The 22,471-nt window shown below is 39.9% G+C and overlaps 1 protein-coding gene across 1 annotated transcript in view; it reads right to left on the bottom strand.

Annotated features, from left to right (window-relative positions):
- ppm1g (protein phosphatase, Mg2+/Mn2+ dependent, 1G) overlaps positions 1-22,471 on the bottom strand; it is a 41,396-nt gene that overhangs the window by 5,078 nt on the left and 13,847 nt on the right. Inside the window, exons 4-9 of the mRNA XM_048535999.2 lie at positions 20,899-21,025; positions 14,706-15,214; positions 6,780-6,911; positions 5,669-5,903; positions 4,597-4,726; positions 196-298 (exon numbers count right to left, since the gene is read on the bottom strand). Of these exons, the coding sequence (XP_048391956.2) occupies positions 196-298; positions 4,597-4,726; positions 5,669-5,903; positions 6,780-6,911; positions 14,706-15,214; positions 20,899-21,025 (1,236 nt within the window). The remainder of the gene's footprint in view (positions 1-195; positions 299-4,596; positions 4,727-5,668; positions 5,904-6,779; positions 6,912-14,705; positions 15,215-20,898; positions 21,026-22,471) is intronic.

Genomic DNA, 22,471 nt, shown 5'->3' with positions numbered 1-22,471 from the left:
TTAAGAGCATATTCTCAAATATTACTGTTTTCTTGTCATAAATAATAGATCATTTTGAGCAGCCCAGGCCAGAGGGAGTGTCTATTCACAGAAAGTAGAATTATAACTTCTGCATGGTTTGGTGCAGTAGGACTTTTCTCCTGGCAAGATTTGTCAACTACCCTTTTCCTTTACAAGTACAGCAGCTGTACCTACCTCTTCAGATATGGAGGACAGCAACCTCAAGTCTCCATTCGCATCAGTTTTGTTGATGCGTTCACTGATGAAATCGACTACTTCCTGGCTGCTCATTACGTTCCTGAAAAGACAGACAAATGACTGAAAATGCAAGGCCCATTTCTACATGTTCTCTAGAGTCCCTCCCAAATCAGAGGTAAACATTGTTTGAACAGCAAAACCGTGCACAATGATTCTGTGTAGCTGAAATTTAAATAGAAAATAGATTAAGGCAGTTAGCCTTGCTTTCTTTTGAGGAATATTCTGCCTCAAGATTATTCACCAGAAAATAGTGTTGAAAATCACCCAGGCTTCACAAAAGAAAGAAGCAGGGAATGAGCTTATCTGACCCGTTTCTGTTTGTATAGATCACTTTGAAATCTCAGAATAGGCGTGCTCTGTTCCAAGAAAGAATGTTGGCAGAAAATAACACAGTCTTGTGCACTGAAGCTGTAGAAAATTCCGACTTGGATGATTGATTTCAGTTCCACTTTAGATTTTAAAAAAACCTCAAAGATACTTTGTGCAAACCAGTACCTGCTGATAAATTAGATATTGAGAAGCACACTAAGTTGTGATGTCGAGGTGTCAGTGTTGCACTGGGTAGGACAAGATCAGAAATCACATGACACCAGGTTATAGTCCAACAGGTTTAGTTGAAAACACGAGCTTTTGGAGCCTTGCTCCTTCTTCAGGTGTTTAGGAGGAGCAAGGCTCCGAAAGCTCATTTTCATAAAAATTTGCTGCGAATATAAGCTGGGGTTGTGCAACTGCTGACCTTGTTCACAGTATGTCAAACATGCTGTATGTGTTATTTGGTGCTGAGGTACTAATGTCGGCTGGAAAACTAAACTCTTCCAGCTTGAGATCCTGGTGTTACGTGCACTTCCAAACAACAAGCAGCATTCAAAGTAGCTTGCAAACAATCCCCTTTCCTTCAGGAAATGTCTCACCACTGAGCTGGGGTTCAAAACTTAGTTAGAAAATAATAAAAAAGCAAAAATTCAGTCAACTGAACATTGCTCTGTTCAAAAAAAAAACTGAATTTATTTTTCTAATCAACCTGTTCAGAGATGTTGTTACTCACTTCTGAAGTGGGTGGGACTTGAATCGAGGTTTCTACAGTCTAGGGGTAAGTGACACTACCACTGCACGACAAGAGGGCCCAACATTGCTGGCTTAAATGAGTAGAGCACACTGCTTTCAGTTGTTCAACCAAGAGTTAAAACATTCACTCATTTCGCATCAGTGGCTCGGTGATGTAGAAGTCCCACTGAAGAAATCAGATTTGCTTGTCAAGTAAAACAGGCAAGTTTAGTTTTCACTGGCTCAGTAAATAACAAACTTTTGTGTTTCAAGTAAAAACCTGCCCTGGATCACCTGCTATGTTTCCTTGTTCAAAGTAAATTACTTGAAAGGTTTCTTTCTGTGCTTCCAAAAAATTCTCACAAAATTGATAAAAAGGACTTTAATGTAAGCTCATCTGCAATACAATTTTTATAAAAAGATTGGTTCTCAGACCCAAGAGACAGGACCAGAAGCTATCACAATTTGGCTGCATTTGTAGAATCTCACAATATGGAAACAGGCCATTTAGCCCAACGAGTCCATGCAGACCTTCTGAAAGGCATCCCACCCAGACCCATTCCCTATCTATTCCTGTATTTTCCATGGCTAAGGCATCTAACCTACACATCCCTGAGCACTATGGACAATTTGGAGTGGTCAATCTACCTAACTTGCACATCCTTGGAGTGTGGGAGGAAACCAGAGCATCCAGCAGAAACCATGCCGTCACGGCGACAACGTGTAAACTCCACACGGATGGTCACCTAAAGGTGGAATCAAACCCGGGACACTGCTGCTATGAGGCAGCAGTGCTAACCACTGAGCCACTGTACCGCCCGATGATGCATTCTTTTGAGTGTGGCATATAGGATTTGGCATACAGGAGCCCAGAGCGTGTTGACAGCAGGAACGGAGTTTGACTTTTCACTCTGTTCGATAAAATGCGGAGGAATGAGAAAGTCCAGCTTAACAGGCATCTGACCTGATGACTGACACTATTGTGTATCTGATACAGGCAGTCCCTGGGTTATGAGCTCTTCCCGAGTACATTCATAAATCAATTTGTATGCAAATCAGAACATAATGCAGCACAATATTAAAATATCCTTTTGTACATATAATCAAAAGTTCACATGTCAAATCCTTAAAGTTAATAGCAGCATGTCACGTTTGCAAGTATAAGCATTTATAAACTGGATGTTTTCAAGTCAGGGACCATCTGTACATGCAATATTATACTGGAGTGTCAGCCAAGATTTGTGCTTAAAATTAAGAGTGAAACTTCCAACTATAATCTTCTGACTCATAAGTGTTACCAACTAAAATAAGCTGAAATCAGATCATGAATAGCGTCAAAGCAAATCATAGGTTCATTCTATTTTCATTTTCCAGCAGGGCCATTGGACAGCAGCCAGGAATCTTGAAAATTTCATTACGTTTCCTATCTCAATGGTAATGAGTCAATTGTGACACAAACACAGATCAATTAATTCAGTATGGATTTTGGTTGAATTAAGGAGATTAAGATCAATGTGACTTTGTATTATATTATCTAACTAACCATTGGGTGATCAGGAACTGATTTCTATGATTAAGATATGGACTACCAATAGCTACTGTTACTACTGTTGGAGCACTGACTTCTGTTAACAATTAGTAATGACAAGAGTTATTACTGCAAGTTCAGAAAAAATAAAGCACTGAAATACAATAAAAACAGTTACGTAGCACATACATCACTTAAAGGAAGGAATATGACTTGGATATTTGGTACTGTCAGTATTTAACTGGATGGGTATCAAAACAAATTTGATACAAATAAAAAACACAACTGAATAAGAGCCACAAAAACAAATGATCATAGATATTTTCTAATCATCCCATTCAAAGTTGTTATTTCACACCCTGATGGAGTGTGTGGAGCTTGAACAGATTTCTCCGCCCATACTAAGGGTGACTATCACTGCACCACAAGGTGTGTATTGTTATAGATTTTTCTAATCAGACCTGTTCAGGCATTTTATTACACATCCCCGGAGCAAGAAGGAGTTGAACCTGGGCCTCCTGGCTCAGAGATAAGGACACTACCACTGCACGACAAGAACTCTATAAAGTGATCACAGATAAAACAGTTTAGCTGCCTTCAGCTGTGACAGTCCTAAGGCTCTCAATGTCCAGTTAAATCTCATCTTGATATTCTTGACAGTGTTCAGAATACGGCTTTGATACGGCTACAGGCTAGAAGGACTTATTCATCAGCTGGGATTTGGGATGTGTGTACAGGTTGATGGTATATTGGATATTTCTGTTTGTGGAATATTCTGGTTTGTAATGCACTGAATAATGTTCACTTTATTTATCATGCAGATAGAAGAATTAGGTAAACTTCGGTTTCTGCTAGCAGGTGAGGCAGCAATTCAATAACCTAGGAGGTGGGCAAGGCACCATTGCACATAACAGAACAGTAAAAAGGTACTGGCCGTATATTTCAATTAAAGGCAAAATACTGCAACTGCTGGAAATTTGAAAAAAATGCTTTAGAAATTCAGGAGGTTTGACAGCATCAGCCAAGAGAGAAACAATTAACTTAGCAGACTTGAAATTTAACTGCTTCTTTCCGCAGATGCTGTCACACCTCCAGCATTCTGCTTGTACCTCATTTCAACTGTTCATTCAAAACTTAAAACGTACAACTATGGAGAGGTGAAGAAATCAAGAGAAGCGTATATCAACAACTAAGAGATATGTCTGAAGGTTCTTACTGTCTATAACAGAATAAATAAATTTGAACAGAAAGGTCATACAGCTGACAGTGTAGAGTGGTCTAGATGGCCATGGAGGGATTTGACAGTGATTAATATTTTAAACGTAAGTATGAAGAACAGAGATCTAGTGAAGGCTTATAAAGACCTCTGTGGCAGAAATTTGGATGAGTTGAAATTTTTGAAGTGTGGAGGACAGCAGCAAGAAGAGTAGAACTGTTGAATTTCAAAATGAAACAGGTGTGTATAAGGATTATAGGTATTGAGTATGCACTGGGGTGAAATTAGGTAATGTTACATCGGTGGGAGCCAGCAATTTGATGATGAGGATATGCTAATTAAATCTCAGCGACATGCATTATAAAGCATCTTTAATATAGCAGAATGGCCCAAGACATTGAAAGCTTTCTAAAACAAAGGATATACTGGGAGCAATCAAAGGTTTGGTCAAAGTCTGCTTCAGAGAGGATTTTAAATGACCCTCCTACAGCTAGTACCGAGAAATGAGAGAACTTGGAGCTTCAATTAACTCAAATCTATAATTACTTACCATATACCGTCACATGCAATTACCATAAAATCATGGTCATCATTTAATGTCAACACTTTGAGGTCAGGTAGTGCTGAGATCATCTGTTCCTCCGGAGGAAGGTTCTTATTCCTCTTGTAGAAATGATCACCTGTAACAACAATCACAAAGCACAGTGAACAACACTTGTTAATTTCGGAGAGATGATTTCAGGCCCAGCATGAATTAAATTTCCTGAACGTTTCTATTAGGAGGAGACATTTTCTCACCAACAGCAGTGTCACTAATTGCAAGCAAAACGTTAAGTCACCCAGCAAGTCTTAAATTATAAAGATTTTAACATGCAGGAAATTCATCTCTCTTAACATAAAAAGGTTCCAGAAATAAAGGTTTACAGCCTAAGAGGCAAATTTTCCATGCTGATTAGAAAATACGATGCCAGTGCTCCTTTAATGAACAAGCTCAGCCGTTCATCTATTCATTGAAACTCAGTTGATCACACATTGTTTCAGCATATAGCTTATTAAATAGGGCATGCGACTTTAAAAAAAAACCACAAGCAGGAGAAGAATTTTCAACTTCATTTTAGACTGGTGGTGGTGGTGGTGGTTGGAATTAATACAGAACAAATCAAAAATTAACAGGAAATTTCAATTACATTGAGTTTTACTATACTTTTTAATGTCAGAGATTTTGAAAAAGCTCTTTACTCTTATGATGCACTTGCCCGGCCCTAATATTTACAGACTCTAACCAAAACTACTTATATGTATGAAAGGTCAGCTGTGATTAACAGACTGAGGTAACTTTGATGGTATGGCCTGCCTTCTCCAAGTCAGAGCTTTAAAAGTGGGCTAAGAATTGTATTGGTAGATTTCTCAAGAGGTGAATAAAATCCTTATTTCTAAGTCTGTAACCTGGCAATGGAAACAGTAATTTCTACACTAAGATGACGTACTGAACAAGAAGCATAGAAATTTGAGTTTGTAAGTTTTACTTAAAAGGCTTTCAAGGTATTATATAGCAAGTCAATATTTCTGAGTCGATATAAAGCTTGGAACAACAAATCTGTTAGGAGAATCAAGCAGGTTACCTATTGCTCTGGAAAGGTTCAACCCTCCATTGACTCTCCCATCCAAAGTAACTTTTCCACCAGCATTCTTGATCCTGGCCAGTTCCACTTCATCTTCTGGTTTGTGATCATAAGACATGTCAATTGCCTTGCCACTCTCCGAAACAACACATCGGGAATCGCCAGCATTTGCCACTATCAGTTGCTTCCCACGGATCAGGGCCACAACAGCAGTCGTGCCGCTGTCAGAGCCAGGCTAGGGATCAAAAATGATGCAATGAATAAGGTTTGAACCACCTTTCAGCATAAATTAAGCAGCATGTGTGTTTTGGGCAGACTTGTATTTAAGCGTATACTGGTTCTTAACATATGATTTGATGAAAGATTTTGTACTGTGAACAATAAAGTTAGCGGTTTGGCATAAGTAAGGGGTGTTGAATAGGGCTCTGTATTTTACAACCAGAGTTAGTTATATGTCATGCAACAATGCCACATGTTACTGCAGTAGCATGACAAAAGGCACGAGAAAGTAATGTCAAATAAAAAGCATTTGCTCTGGACTCTGTTACTTAGGAATGTCCATTTAAATGTAATATGCACAGTTTGATAGTTCTTTGGCATTTAGTACAACAGCATTTCACGACAGGAAGTTTAGTTAAGATACTGATGAGTATCTTAATTGTAGATAAATTTGCTTGTATGGTGTCATAATTGGATTAAATAATTTAGCAGATTTCTGGAATCTGAACCAAGATGAATGTTTGAAGTGCAACTGTACAATGTGTAGCTAGGTTAGCATTAGGTTTGGCACAGTAGTGATGACCTCAATGCAAATCACCTCACCCGTTTGTTTAAACTTGGTTCCAAATATCAAAAAATTACACATCGGCCAAAGGCACTCAAAATAGCATGTTTGCTGAATCATGCTCAGCAAGGCCAATGACTTCTAAAGTGACAAGGCGTGACTGCTGACAGGGGACACAATTTTCCTACTTTGTTGTCATGCAATACCACAAAAAAAGTTTATTAATACACATTTAAATGCTCGAAATTCATCACAGTGAAATTCAGACTGACACATTAAGTATGTTCATTTCTCATTTACAGATAATATGTTCAAGACCACACCTACCTCCTCTTTACCATCCATTCCTGGCAACATGATATCATCTTCCTCCTCTGCTTCATCACTGTCATCTTGCTCTTCCTCTTCCTCCTCCTCCTCTTCTTCATCACTGCTGTATTCTTCCTCTTCACTGCAATCCTGCCATTGAAAATTTTAACAACGTATAAGACACTTGGTAACTTGAAGCTCTTTGTCCATAGTATAGGAATTATTCACCAATAATGCAGTGGTGTAAATTTCAATCAAAAATTAAATATAAACATACGAAGAAGAAAATACCTGCATATACCTTGAAACTTTAATGGCCAGCAGGCATCACAAAATGCTTCAGAGCCCACAAAGTGCTCTTCAGTTGCAAGAATGTAGAGAAAATAGCAGCTAATTTTCACACAGTAAGATTGCACAAACAGCAACTTAATAGCAAACAGATATATCAACATTTGAGTTATTTATCTACTGAGAGCATAGACTGACTAGGATATTGAAGTAACTCCTCTACTCTTTAAAATAATATTTTGGAATCTTAAAACCCACTGAGGGCAGACTGGGGTCAGAGATTTGGGTTAATAGTTAAGTCGTCTCTCAGTAGCGCACTGGAGTCTAGGCACGGATTTTTGTGCTCAATTGCACGACAGTAGCTTTAAACTGATTTATTTGGTTTAGCTGAATTCAAAACGTGAGACAGGTTAAACTGTCATGAATTCAGGTTAATAATTCAATAGTAACAGGTTTGTAACATTACTAAAATGAAGGGAAAAAGCTCTTACCTGATGCAGACAGAATCAGAGTTGTACAGCACAGAAACAGACCCTGTGATCCATCTAATCCATACCAAATCAGATATCTTAAAATTACTCTAGTCTAAATTAACCAGCATTTGGACCATTTCCCTTTAAATCCTTCCTATTCATGTATGCACCCAGATGCTTCTTTAATGTTGTAATTGTATCAGTCTCCACCAGTTCCACCAGCAGCCACCACTTTCCACCGCATCAATTCACAACGTGGAAACAGGCCATTTGGCCCAAAAAGTCCACACCGCCTCTCCGAAAAGCAGACCCATCCCCCTACCCTTTCTCTGCAACCCTGCTCTTCCCATGTCTAATCCACCTAACCTACACACCCCTGGACACCACAGGCAATTTAGCACGGCCAATCCACCAAACCTGTAGCTTTGGACTGTGGGAGGAAACCAGAGTACCCGGTGGAAACCCACGCCGACAATGGCCCATAGGTAGAACTGAACCTGGGTCCCTGGTGTTGTGAGGCAACAGTGCCAACCACCAAGCCATTGTGCTGTCCTTAATTCGGTATAAGCATTGCAAATTATTTCCAGGAAAGAAGTGAGGTTTGGATCTACTAGGCAATGTAACACAAACAAAAGCAGTAACAATATCAAGTTGGAGGATGGGGTGATGATGTACTCACAGTTCCCGGTAATATGCTAACAGGACTAGGCATTGTAAATGCAGGAACGATGTTCCCAATCACTGGGCAGATCAGAACCAGAAGTCACAGTCGAAGGATAGGGTAGTCCATTTAGGACTGAGATGACGAGAAATTTCTTCACCTACAGAATGATGAGCTTATGGAATTCTCTACCAAAGAAAGCAGTTGAGGCCAAAATATTGAATGCTTTTCAAAAAGAAGTTGGATGCAGTTCTCAGGGTTAAAGGGATCAAAGAGGATGGGCAAAAAGCAGAAACAGGGTACGGAGTCAAATGATAAGCCATGAGCACACTGAATAGCACAGCAGTCTTGAAACGCCAAACAGCCTGCTCTTATTTCTTACATGTCTGAATACGAAGTGGATTCAATTTTGAGAGAACCTCCCAACATGTCGCGAGTTCTTCCTAATCTCAATCTCCTGCCCATATTTTATATTATCTGGTAAGTAAATAAATCCCTTTAAAAAGAGATGTACAGAATCTCGAATCATGAGATGAGATATGGGAGCAGAATAAGACCATTTAGCCCACTGAGTCTGCACTGCCATTTGATTATGCTTTTCAACCCCATTCTCCTGTTTTCTCCTCGTAATTCTTAATCCCCTTAATAATCAAAAACCAATCTATCCCTCAAATGCTCGTTATATGGCAAGCCCTTCACTCAGGATCATTCTTATAAACCTCCCCTGGACCCCCTCAAACACCAGCACATCCTTCAAAATAGGATCCAAAACTGATCCATTTTTGAAGTTCAACTGGTTATGTTTGTCAACTCCACAGACCTAAGAACTTTAAGCTTCATATTACCAATCAATGTCATTAAATGCACTATTTACCTTAACATAACTCGAAGCTTTTATCAAGACATCTTTAGTCACATCACCTGAAATGAAAGAGGTCCAAGCTTCTCAAGGCACACTGTATAAATAATTTCACATCCTTAATAGCATCAAGCTTTTGACTTGTCTATAACTATTATTACTGTGTGATGGAATACTCCCCACTTGCCCAGATAAGTGCAGCTCCAATAACAAAACTGAAGAAACTTCACACTATCAAGGACAAGGCAGCCTGTGTGACAAGCACCACATGCGCAAACATTCGTTCCCTCCACCACTGATGCTCAGTAGCAGCAGTGTGTACCATCTACAAGACACAGTGCAGTAATTCAACAGGGCTGTTGGGGTGCAGTGATACCAAGAGGTCCAGGCTTAGGTCTCACTTGTTAAGCAACATGTGTAACATGCTTGAACAGATTGATTAAAAATTTCTAAGCCAGAACCCTCTAGTTATGAACTCAGAAAACTTTGATATTTATAAGGTGCATGTAAAAACATTTATCCTATTAGCCTTTTTGGGTAACATTTTGTACTTGCATACTAATTTCTTGTGGCTCCTACTTCAGAGTACCTAAATCCCTTGCACCTCTGAACTTTGCAAGTGTTCTCTCCCTTCCACCTTTTACAATTAACACTGCTACAGTCATAGTCATACTGCCTGGAAACACAACCTTCGGTCCAACTCATCCATGCTGACCAAAGTTTCCCAAACTAAACAAGTCCCATCTGCCTGTGTTTCACCCATATCCTTCTAAACTTTTCGTACACATGTGCCTGCCCACGTCTTTTAAATATGGTAACTGTATCTGCATCTACCACTTTCTATAGCAGTTCCTTTCATAGATGAAGAACCCTTTGAAAAGGTTGCCCCTCGGGTCCCTTTTAAATCTTTCCCCTCTCAGCTCAAATCTATGCCCTCTCGTTTTGGACTCCGCTATCCTGGAGAAAGACCTTAACATATTCACCTGATTTATGGCCCTCATGATCTTATAAACCTCTATACCTTCGCCCCTCAACTTCCTATGCTCCACTAAAAAATGTGCCAGCTTATCTAGCCTCTCCTTATAACTCAAACCTTCCAGTCCTAGTAACACCCTTGTAAATCTTTTTTGTACACCCACTGATTTAATAACAGCCTTCCTATAGGAAGGCTACTGGAACTGTAGATAGAAGCAAAATGTTTGTTCATTTCATCTTCCATTTTCTTATTACTAGCAATTAACTCTGCAATCTCACTTGTTAGAAGACCTATACTCACTTCACTTACTCTACACGTCACACCTCCAATTATAGATCAAAAGATTTACACTATTTTTATCTAGTTGTTGCACCTATAAGCATTCTTTTTCTGCAAACCCTGGTCAGCTTCTATCTTTGCATCTAAAACATTACTTCACATCTTGATTACGGACAGGCCCTGCAACTTACCAATCCACTTACTGCTGTTTTCCAAAGTCCTTTGCTTAATTTTCTCTCATGAATTGTTTGGTGTGTTACAATCCCAGTTTTTGTTAACACTAGATTCCAGGGCTTCACAAACTAGATACAGAGAAGATGTTTCCATCACTGGGTGGACCTCCAACTAGGAGGTGAGTTACTGAATGAGACTCATCTAAAAACAAAATGCCAAGGAACTTCTTCTCCCAGAGTTAGTAAATGCCAGCAATTCTGTTGCAGAGTTGTGGAGGCTACATCACTGAAAGTACTTTGAGGAGGTAGAAAGGTTTTTGAAATGTTAGCATTTTAAAGGATATGCGAAATCTGCATGAAAGAGAAGTTGGAGCCTGGGGCAGATCTGCCAATGTCTTAGTCAACAGCAGGGGAGGCTTGGTGGGCTATTCCTGCTTCTATTTCTTATGGCTTTATATTTTATATCAGAAGTTTTACATTTGTGATTTGGTTACCATGGTGGCCAGTATCAAGAAATTCACAAAAGCTTGGCAGCATACTTTTAACAAAAGAACACACAAGTTTGTTTTACAGAGGGGATTTGTAAACAACTTCAAAAACAACAAATTCAACTCTTTCTCCCAACAATATTCTTTACATGCACTTGACTCCATTGATGCATAAGACCCGTCTTCACAATTCCTCACTGAACTGACTAAGACACAAACATTTCCTTTCAGCAAATTTCCACTGTCACCAGATGTGATTCTCTGTCTCTTCCGGAAACAAATTGAAAAAGGTAAACATACTGACTTTTCCACACTGCTCTTAACAGACTTTTGTTCAGCTCTTCCTGATCTGATCAAACAGCTTCAGGCTTCTTTCAAGCTCTGAAGGCCTGAAGACTTCTACAAACTAAGAATTACCCTTTTGCTAGAATGGATCTTTTTCTTTTGAACTCATCCTGCATTTGGCCCAAGTCACTTGGCTTTCCTGTAGATCACAAAAACAATCCACTTCATAAACACCCCAGCAACCATCTTCCCAAATACCATATTAAGCAAAGATGTCAGTCAACTGTACACCACTTCCTTCACATATAAAAAATATTGAATGCAGAACTCAGCAGCAGATACAAGAGCATTTGGTCCTTCAAGCCTGCTCCATTATTCAACAAAATTATGGTGGATCAAGCTGCAGTCTTAATTCTACTTGCCTGCCTGTGTCCCCATAATCCTTGATCAAAGGCAAATTAATTATTCAAGATAAGGAGGTAGCGAAATAGGCTATTTGGCCTACTGAGCCTGCTAACATTGAATAAAACTCTAGCTAATCAGATTGCAGCTTTAACACCACTTCCTTGTTTCCTCCCACAAATGTCAATTCCCTGGCCGATGAAAAATCTGTCAAACTGAGTCTTGAATATATTCAAATGACTGCTCCATGGAAAAGAATTCCAAAGACTAACCACCCACTGACAGAACAACATTTTTTTCACATGTTCTTCTCAAATAAGAGATCCATTACTTTTAAATAATGTGCAAACATAGGAACCATGTAGTCTTTACAATTTACAGCTGAAAACACACATCAGCAGAACTGTAGTTTGGGAAAAGTTAGTGTTTTCAATAGTTTGGAGGAGGAAAAAGAAATGGAAGACAAAGGGGGAGAAAAAAAATGCTCAAGTCGCAACAATGATTACAATGTTTTAACAGTGCACCATTCGACTTATAGAACCCCAAGTTAATACTTCCATCAGGTTGCCCAACCTCCACACAGAAAGCAAGGAGCAGTTACTACCCTGTAACAAGTTGTTTGGACTGTGTCTTCATGTTTTGAGTCTCCAAAAACTGAAATGCGATGAGAAAGAGATAACAAGGTGTAGAGCTGGAAGAACACAGCAAGTCAAGCAGCATCAGAGGAGCAGGAAAGCTGACATTTTGCGCCTAGACGTCAGCTTTCCTGCTCCTCTGATGCTGCCTGACCTGCTGTGTTCATCCAGCTCTACACCTTGTTATGTCAGATTCTCCAGCATCTGCAGTTCCTACGATCTCTGAAGCAACGAGAAACAGCCATTTCTAAAGAAGAAATCAGGGATTAATAATGATGTCTGCATAATCTCTCAGGATGGAATTTGATACCTATTTTTCATTATGGGCTCCCACAATGTGAAGGTGATCAGGAATCAAGGGGCCGTTTACAAACGGTTCTTAGCTAACCCAGCAGGTTGGAACTGCAAACGAGTTACTAGACACAGAAGGAGAGAAGAAAAGACAAAAGTGCAGTTGCTTTCCCTGCAAAATCTTCCTGCTCCCTCCAGTAAAAAAAATCAGCTTAAACTTGAAGAAAACCAGTTCTTTTTTCTGGAGCAGTTGTTGTGAGCTGTGATTTTTCATTTGATAAATCAAAGATATTTTGCAAATGAACCATGCATTCTGTCTGTGCCTCTTAGAAATAATTTAGAGAAGACAACTGAATAGCAACTTGACTTGCTGAAAAAGGATCATCTCAACATTGGAATCAGGAAGGAAAGAACACTGAACTGATTTTCCAGCTTTCCTATCTTGACCAATAACCTACTCCCCCTATTTGATTTCCTGAGTATGTGCATATAAAAGGGCGAGATTGTAAGAAGAAAAGGCTTTTAGTTTGGAGAGTTATATACTAATGGTTTACTTGTGGCTTAAGTCTAATTGCTTGTAATAAATAATTTGTGGCTGGTACAGAAACCTCCCTGTGTTTTCTATCAACTCGATCTGAAAGTCAGGTAAATTGAGGTACAGCATGTGTCACAGAATTCTCGCTTCCTTTAGCGCTGTTTGGCTTGTTGGCACTAGGTTACAGAATCACAGTATGCACAATCATCTGCCTTTCCCACATCATACACACCACTTCTATTCAAATAAGCATTCGCTACCCTCTTGAATACCCTCCACCACATTTTCAGGGAGTGCAACTGATACCCTACCTACACGCAGCGAGAAAGAAGTTTTATCTTACATCACCATTACTTTGTATTTGCATCACTTTAAAATCTATGCTTTTTAAAAAATCTTTTGCATGCAAAGGCAACTTTCCCCCTTTTACTTCAAACAACCTACTCATGATTTTGAAAACCACTACCAGATCTCCTCTCGGCCTTCTTTCACCAAGAAGAACACTTCTAGCTTCAGTAATTCATCCTCATTACTTGTCATTCCTGGAGCCAGTCTTACAAATTGCTCTGCACTGCCTGCAAAGCATTAACATCATTCTTACAATCCACAGCTGTACAAAACACTCCAGCTGAAGTCTAAAGTGTCTTGTACAAGTTCATCATCACAGCCCTGCTCTTGCACGACACCCATATTAAGAAAGCTAAGAACACTGTAGGCTTTATTAACTGAGATGGTAGGAGCTGCAGATGTTGGAGAATCAGAGATAACAAGGTGTAGAGCTGGATGAACACAGCAGACCAAGCATCAGAGGAGCATAAAGCTGCTGTTTCAGGTCTGAACCCTACTTCAGAAATGGGGGAAGGGAAGGGGATACTGAAATAAATTGGGGGCGGGGGGAGTAAGAGGGGGATCGAAGATGGATAAAGGAGAAGATAGGTGGAGAGGCGAGCATTTTTAAGGCCAAAGAGATTACAAGAGTTGCAGTGGGAGAAAGATCCACTGACGTCTTTCGGGAGGGAGGAGGGTAACTTCTTCAAGGTAGGCATCCTTAGAAGAGGCTTTGCAGTGGGGTTAAAATTGTTTCAGAGATTGTAGGAACTGCAGATGCTGGAGAATCTGAGAATAACAAGGCTTTATTAACCGCTCGCCACCTGTCCTGCCACCTTCAGTGACCTGTGCACATATGTCCCTCCATTCTGGCACCCTCTTTAGAATGCACTTCTATTTCAGATTATGACCTTGCATCACCTCAAACTTCTGTGTGTTGAACCTCAAATTGGCACTATGCACCCACAACACCAACTTGTCAATGTTCAGGGAAACTGCTGTTTTGGAAAATCATCAATTATGAGCACTCCATTAACTTGAAAAAGCAGCTACGGCATATCCTCATCTTCATAAACCCCATGCCAAGAGAACAACATCGAGCAAACCTGCTTGCGTCTCAGGGCTTGAATATTCTTGACATGAATAGACTGGCAGTTGGGAGGACACCTTCAGCCCCTAATTCAAGCCCACAGCTTCTTCACTTGTACTCAGTAAAAGGCTCAAAGAACACAGCTTCTTCAAGGTAAACTGCAAAAGTAATGAAATAGCTACCTCTTCACTGTCATCTTCTTCTGCTTCTTCAGATTCATCCTCACTATCCTCAAAGAAGACAGACTTAGCTGCTCGCTGTGATTTGGCAGATGATGAGCAGGATGGCCCAGCATCAGCTGTGGACGATGACACAACAGCCTCTTCAGAGGTGCCCTTGCTGGCTTTGGCAGGTTCTTTGTCTGAACCAGACCCGGTAGTACTATCTCCACTTGCCAGTCCAACTTCCTCACTCCTGTGTTCAGAACTAGAGGAGATTCCTACAGTCTCCTCGGATTTCCCATTTTTGCTCTTTATTTCACCGATGCCTGCTTCGTTGCTGTCCAACTCTCCATTTATCTCCTTTTCGGATTTGTTTTGATCATCGTCTTTTGGTTGAAGTTTCTTAACAGTGGGGGAAGTTTTGCTCTTTGAATGTTTAGCACTGTTCTGGTTTTGTCCATATCGGGTGAGTAACTCTTCAATTGTCATTGTAGCCTCTTCATGTAAAAGTGCAGCCTCCTCGTGGTCAACTGAAGAAGAAAAAGAAAAAAAAGAATATGATGATCTATTATGGGGTGGATGTGTCTTATCAACTACCAATGGTTTTAGTGAGTTATCGTTAATATACTGGAAAGGAAAGAATGCTTTTTCCAGACCTGCACTCATATCCCAATCTACATTTGAAACATCTCCTACCCAAAGGATCAAACCTACAAACTTTTTTTCAACAATTCATATACAAAGTTATTTAATAGAATTCTTGGGCCAGATGGAATCCCCGAAAAAATTTTTCCTGTTCTTTTCCATTTCTTCAAGTGCACACCTACTTCCAGATCTCCTTCAGCTTCTCCTGTGTTGTGGATTTATAGGATATCATCCCCAGCCAAATTTAGCTTTGTATCCTATTAATACTCTTTAAAATTTCCCTGCTAGAATCTATCACCCCTCACTATCCCTCTTCCTGGGGTATTTGCCACAATTTTCGAATTATTACTGGCAGCTTGGATCACTGGGGATTAGAAGGATGGATATTATCATTAATTCTGGGAATTCTAAGATGTCACCTAAAAGGATACATGCGGTGCTATTTCACCTTAAAGGAAAGACGTGGAGAAAAGAAGTGCATGGACCATTGGCATCATGCTCAAGCACCGCATCCCAACGCACACCCTTGATTTGCAGGATGAAAAGGAGACCAGCACGGACATGAATGCCAAACCTGTAGACAGAATTTCATGCAACTCTAGATAAATTTAAATTTTAATAATCAGGTAGGGCCAAAGCTGCATACGGAAACCAGATTTCCAAACAGGTTCCTCATTTCAGCATAACATCCATTTAAGGCTGTTCAATTAATAACCACTACAACTTCATACGCAAGTCTACATAGCAGATACATATGTTTTGAACGCTACATAACAAACATTTTTGAGCTAACTTTCCATCACCTCAATGTAGTTAGCATCTTTAATCAGTAATGCAGTAACCTCTCATACAGGTTAAGAGCATCTCCAGACACACGTATGATGGAAACTTAGTATATTTTTGGTATGTCAGCTCAAGTTAACTTGTGAAAAATTCACATGTACAACATTAGAGTTTATCTTAGCTACAGAATTTTAATCAGGGTATAAGAAACATGAAATAGGAATATAAGCAATGGCAGGACCAGAGGCACTTTATATATAATCAATAAAATAATTAACTAAGTACTGCATAGTGACCGCAGAATACCAAAACTCTCATATACAGGTGTGATCCAAGACAAATACATCTGCAGCCAAGAGCCGGCAGCTTGAACAACTTTAGCTTTGAATCAGAGTCAATGAGCTGGGAGGTAGAGTTGTAAACACTGCAGAGCGTTTGGGAAAGCAGACATTACAAGGACATTTTCTTCCAGGGGGTGGTCACATGCCTGAGGAAAAGGATGCTTGATCTGCTCTGTTGTCAGGGATGGAGGGTGAGACTGTGAGTGAGGCAGTTATGGGCACTGAATAATTAAAAGTGGAAGCACGTCAGCCCTAGCATTTATCTACCAGGTCCAAAGATTCTCTCAGCTGCTACAGGTAAAACCTGGGTCTCCAACATGGATGAGTGAGCTAATAAATACAACAGAAGCCATTCAAAAAGAGGGAATTGATAGGAATGCAATGGTAATACAGGAGAGTACTAATAGGGGAAATGTCACTGTTCCTTGTAATTGACAGAGTTCAATGGCTGTTGCTTTCCAGATATCAGCATACAGGACATTTATCTGCTCTAGGGTGGAGAAGACATTACTATGGAAGGAAGAGAAGGTAAAGGATCGAGCTGTCTTTGTTGGCTTATGTACCAATGGCATAGATAGATCTGGGAAAGGGATTCTGTTGAGGGAAAATAAGCATCTGAGGGCTAAACTGAAAAGCAGAACCCCCAAAAGTAAAAATCTCTGGAATACTATCCGAGTCATGAGCAAACTTGCTTAGGGTCAATGAGATTAAACAGAGTTCAAAATGTGCTCAAAGTTTGATGTGGGAGAAGGATTTTGATTCCTGGAGAGCTGGCACGAGTACTGGAGAATTTTGGAGCTGCACCATTTGGTGATCTTAACCTGACCTGTGTTCTGGCGAGTTGCTTAACCACAGTGATAGGAATAGTGGGAGCTAGAAAAGACACAAGAAATTAAAGACAGGTCAAAGCAAAACGAGCAAGGCAGCAATAAGGAAAATTATTAGAATGGCAGGAAGGGACAGAGCATAACAGTGCACCAGCAATAAAACTAGTGGTTACAATAATAGTAATAAGACAGAAGTAAAGGTTTGATATTTAGAGTGCATAGCATTCATTACACAGTGGATGAGTCAACAGATCTAGTAGAAAAGAATGCACAATCTGGTAATCATTACAGAGACACAGCTATAAGATGACAAAAACAAGGCCCTGAAAAGTGAATTTAAAAAAAATACTGGTGGCAGCAATTCATAGACTTCCTTTGAGTAATTACACCATTGCACAGATATACAAGGAAGTGTAATAGGGCATGTAAGAATGGTCCAGTGATGATCTTGGATAATTTTAATCTATGTATGGATTGGATGAATCGTATTGGCAAGTTAGTCTGGAAATTGTTTTTTTTATTTCCCTCTAAGAGCAGAGAACAAGTTTCTCAGAGCAGCACATTTTACAGCCAGACAACAGACTATTCTAAATCTAGTAATATGCAATGAGACAGGGCCAATTAATAACCTCATAGTAAAAGGCACTAAGTAGCAGTGATCACAACATGATTACATTTCAAATTCTGTTTCAGGGAGAGATGAGTATATTTAACGTTAGTGTTTTAAGTTAAACAATGGCAATTATGAATGGTATGAACATAGCTGGGTCATGTGAACTGGAAAATTAGGTTAGTGGACAGGTGAGTGAAGATGTAGTGGCAGACATTTCAAACAATATTGATTACACTCAGTTGCCTTCCAGTGAAAAAAAGATAAGCTCTAGAAGAAGAACAGACCATTTGTGGCCAAGCAAGTTAAAATTGAAGTAAAAAGCACGCAACTCTATGAAAATTAGTGACGGGTCATAAAATATACGAAGCAGTAAAGAATGACAAATCAGTACAAACAGCAGAGATGTTTAGGAGTAAGACAGAAAACTTTTGAGAAATATAACAAAAAGGGAGCAAGCATTCTACAGGTATTTAAAAAGAAAGTAAAAGTGAGTACTAGTCCTGTTGAGAATACATGGAGAATTATGAAATTTGGATGAAATCAACAGAAAACATGACTATCTTCACTGTGAAGGATACAAACAACATCCCATAAAAATGCAAACCAAGAGGTGAAAGACAGCGAGCAACTTATGACAACGACAAATCAGCAAAGAAAAGGTACTAAGATAATTATTAGAACTATAAGTTGACAAGTCCTAAAGTCCTGTTGGACTCCATCCCAGTGCTTTAAGCGAAATGGCTACTGGCCTACCAAAGAGCATAAGCAGCAAGTAATATTCAGAGCTAAGTAATCCCACAATCAACTCTGCACTCCTGCCACATCCAGTCATGAATGGCGGTAGTGGACAGTCAAAACAATTACTGCAGGGCGCAACTCCACAAACATCCCCATCAGAGCGAAAGATAAGGCTGAACATAATCATAACAATCTTCAGATGGAAGTACAGTGGATGAACAACCCACAACATCACAGATGAGTCTTCAGTTAACTTGATTCACTCCACATGACATCAGAAAATGCTTAAACATATTGGACACTGCAAAAAAGACAGGGGAACTGATAACACTGCAGCAACAGTACTGAAGATTTCTGTTCCAGAACTGGCCTCGACAGTAGGCAACCTGTTCCAGTACAGCTACAACATCAGCATGTGCATTACAATGTAAGCAATATTTGAGGTTAGGTCCTGTACTAAAAAAGCAGGATAAATTACCAATGCAGTTTTCTCTCAATCGACAGTAAAGTGATACAAGATAACATCAACAGTACCAACAAGCAGCACCTGCACACTGACTTCGAGTTTGGGCTTCGCCAGGACCATTTAACTCCTAACCTTGGTTCAAACACAGACAAAAGAAAAATTGAATTCCACAGGGGAACTGAGAGTAACAGCCCTGACATCAAAGCCACATTTGACCAAGTGTGGCATCAAGGAGCTCTAGCAAAACTGGAATCAACAGGTATCGGGGGCAAACTCTCTACTGGTTGAACTCATACCCGGCACACAGGAAGACAGATATGGTTGGAGGCCATGCATCACAGGTGCAGGACACTTCTGTAGGAGTTCCGGGTAGTATCTGTGGCCTTCCCTCCATAAGATTAGAAATGGGAATGTTGATGATTGCACAATATTCAGCACCATGTCCGAACACTCAGAAACCAGAGCAATCCATGTCTAAATACGACAAAAATGGGCCAATATCCAAGCTTAGGTTGAGATGGGGCAAGTAACGTACACATAGATGCCAGACAGTGATCAGCTCCAATAAGAGGGAACCTAACCACAGTGGCCGCAAGAACAGGTCAGTGTCTATTTATACTGCAGTAAGTAACTCACCTTTTGATTCCTGTCCACCATCTACAACACACAAGTCAGGAATGTGACGGAATACTCACCATTTCCCTGGATGGGGTTCAGCTCCAACAACACTGAAGAAGCTTAACACTATCCAGGATGAAGCAACCCGCTTGATTTGCACCACATCCACATTCAGACACTTCACGATCGACGATCAGTAGCAGCAGTATGTACTATGCAGAAATTCAAAGATTCTTAGACAGCACCTTCCAAACTGTTGACCATGTTCAACTAAAAGGATGAGGGCAGCAGGTACACTGGAAAACTACAAACCACAGGTTCCGCTCCAAGCCATCCTATCCGGATATAGATCATTGTTCCTTCACGGTCATTGGGTTAAAATCCCGAATTTCCCCCTTAATGGCATTGTAGATCCACGTAGAGCAAACTATAACAGTTCAAGAAAGCAATTCTCCACCACTGTCTCAAGGGTAATTAGGGATGTACAATAAATACTGGCACAGCCAGCAATGTGCACATCCCACAAGTAAATCAAAAGCAAAAATGACAGACTGGGGGAACCATATAAATTTGCCAATGACAAACATAAATAGGATAGTTAGTTATGGACAGGACATAAAGGTGCTTGCACAGGGGTACACAAGATGCACAGGAGTGAGGGAAGGTTAACGACATGGTAGAAAAAAATAAAAATTTAAATTAAAATCAGTCATACATTTTTAAAGAATAGCTGGCTTGCATTAAATTAAATAACAAGGCACCCAACCAAAACTGAATTCCTTACGAACATTGTCAAGGTCCAGAACGCATGAACAAACAGTAAACAGAACTCTATTTAATACGCGTATGTTTTATTGGATGTAGGCACTGATCAATAGTTATTGCTGATTCTATATTGTTCAAGGTGGTGGTGGTGGTGAGCTGCCTTCGTTAATTATTCCAGTCCATGTGGTCAAGGTAGCACTTGGAGGGCTGTTAAGGGAGGGAGTTCCAGGATTTCATACAACAACGAAGAAATGGTGATACATATCCAAGTCAGGATGGCGGGTGGTTAGGAAGAGATCCTGTGGACGATTGCGATATGGCAGCACTTTAGTGCTTACAAACAAAATTTCTTCTGCAGAACTTAAACTGTACATATCCAGGTTCCACTCCATTTAAAAGCAGTTTACTTTCAGCTTACCATCATCTTCGTCAGCAACTTTCTCGCCGTCATCCTCCTGAGGTCGGCCTGCGATCTGGGCAAGTTCCTTGATCACCATCTCCTCTGTAAGCTTGCTATCTATGGACAGAAAGGCATCTTCCAGTGCCTTGAATTCAAAAGAAAAAAAAATCAAGACATCTTAATGTTAAATTAGGGGTTTTGAATTTCAAAAGAAAAAGAATAGTGAATATAATTGGACATGGGGTTGCACTGGAAGAGAAAAATCACAAACCGTACTCAAGCCACAACTGCTTCTCATGCAAGCTCATTGTAGCATATTACACACAAAAAGCTAAAATTCAACACGAATGTCTGTGTGCATCTAGCAAAATCACATACTAATAGTGAGCAAATAGTACCAACTTGGTTCAGTTGCCACTGTGTCAGGAGGCTGCTGTTCCAGACCAAATCTAGGACTTTCACAGCTAAAGTAATACAACATTTGTAGTTCACCTCCCAGGATCTCTTAAGGACCATGTGCTCGGGAAAACAAAAAGGTTTCCTCATACCTGGGCAAATTCCAACCCCAGAGAAACAGAAGCCAAATAATTACTTGGCTACTCGTCTGTTTGTGTGCACACAAGAGGTTGTTACGGCTGATGGAGTAACAGTCATTAATGTTTTGTCAATAACAATGATCAGCTATTATCTAAAAGGCATCAGATAAATCCAACATCTTTCAATGCTGTATTGACTTCATAACCACATTAAACCTTCTCACCCCCCACACATAAAAACTGTATCGTAACACAAAAAACAAAGCACTGTTTTCAAAGGCATTCTTTTCACAAATGACAAGCCTTAACAAATTTCAGGCTGGTAGCAGATGAAATATTAGGCTGCAATCTGACTTCCAAACAGTTACAAAAACATAATTTGTAAAAGATGTGCCCTTCTTTGGAACTGCTACTACAGCACAAACAACTATAGTGCCTTTAACATTACAAAATATCCCCAGATACTTCATAGGAGCATTATAAAACAAGGTAAGAAATGGTGTCTCATTACTACAGTATTACCGAATTAAGTTCAACAAAAAGTGATAAAGAGCCTCTGTGGGGCTGAAACACGATAGTGCTTCATGCAGAGCAAGGGGAAAAATGTGCAAATAATTTAGATTTCTTAAATGACATAACCACATTGAGGAAACCCTCAAAGAATTTACATTACTCTTCAGCATCACCTACTGGCAATAAGGAGCTTGCAAAACTGAAAATGTTGTACAAGCAGTTTTAAATGCTTCAAAATATTTTTCTTCGCATTTGCTCAAATGTGTTAGTTTCCCCCTGATAGATCGTCTGGCCACGTACTACTCCCACCTGGGCCAGTTTGGCTTCTTGCCCCTCCTTCTGTGTACAAAGAGTTGATTGTTCAGGTAATCCACTTCTTTACCACCACGACCAGGTATTATTGAGTTAACCTTTGCATTTGAGGCAAGGTGTCAACATCAGGGTATGCAAGAGTTTGACTTTAACATTGAATCCAAACACTTAAAACTTGTCAAAATTCAAACCCAAATCCCAAAAGATCGTAAACTCAGACACCTCCCCAA

This window comes from Stegostoma tigrinum, chromosome 9, assembly GCF_030684315.1.
Source record: "Stegostoma tigrinum isolate sSteTig4 chromosome 9, sSteTig4.hap1, whole genome shotgun sequence".
Lineage (NCBI taxonomy): Eukaryota > Metazoa > Chordata > Chondrichthyes > Orectolobiformes > Stegostomatidae > Stegostoma > Stegostoma tigrinum.
This window is presented reverse-complemented; position numbering and strand designations above follow the sequence as displayed.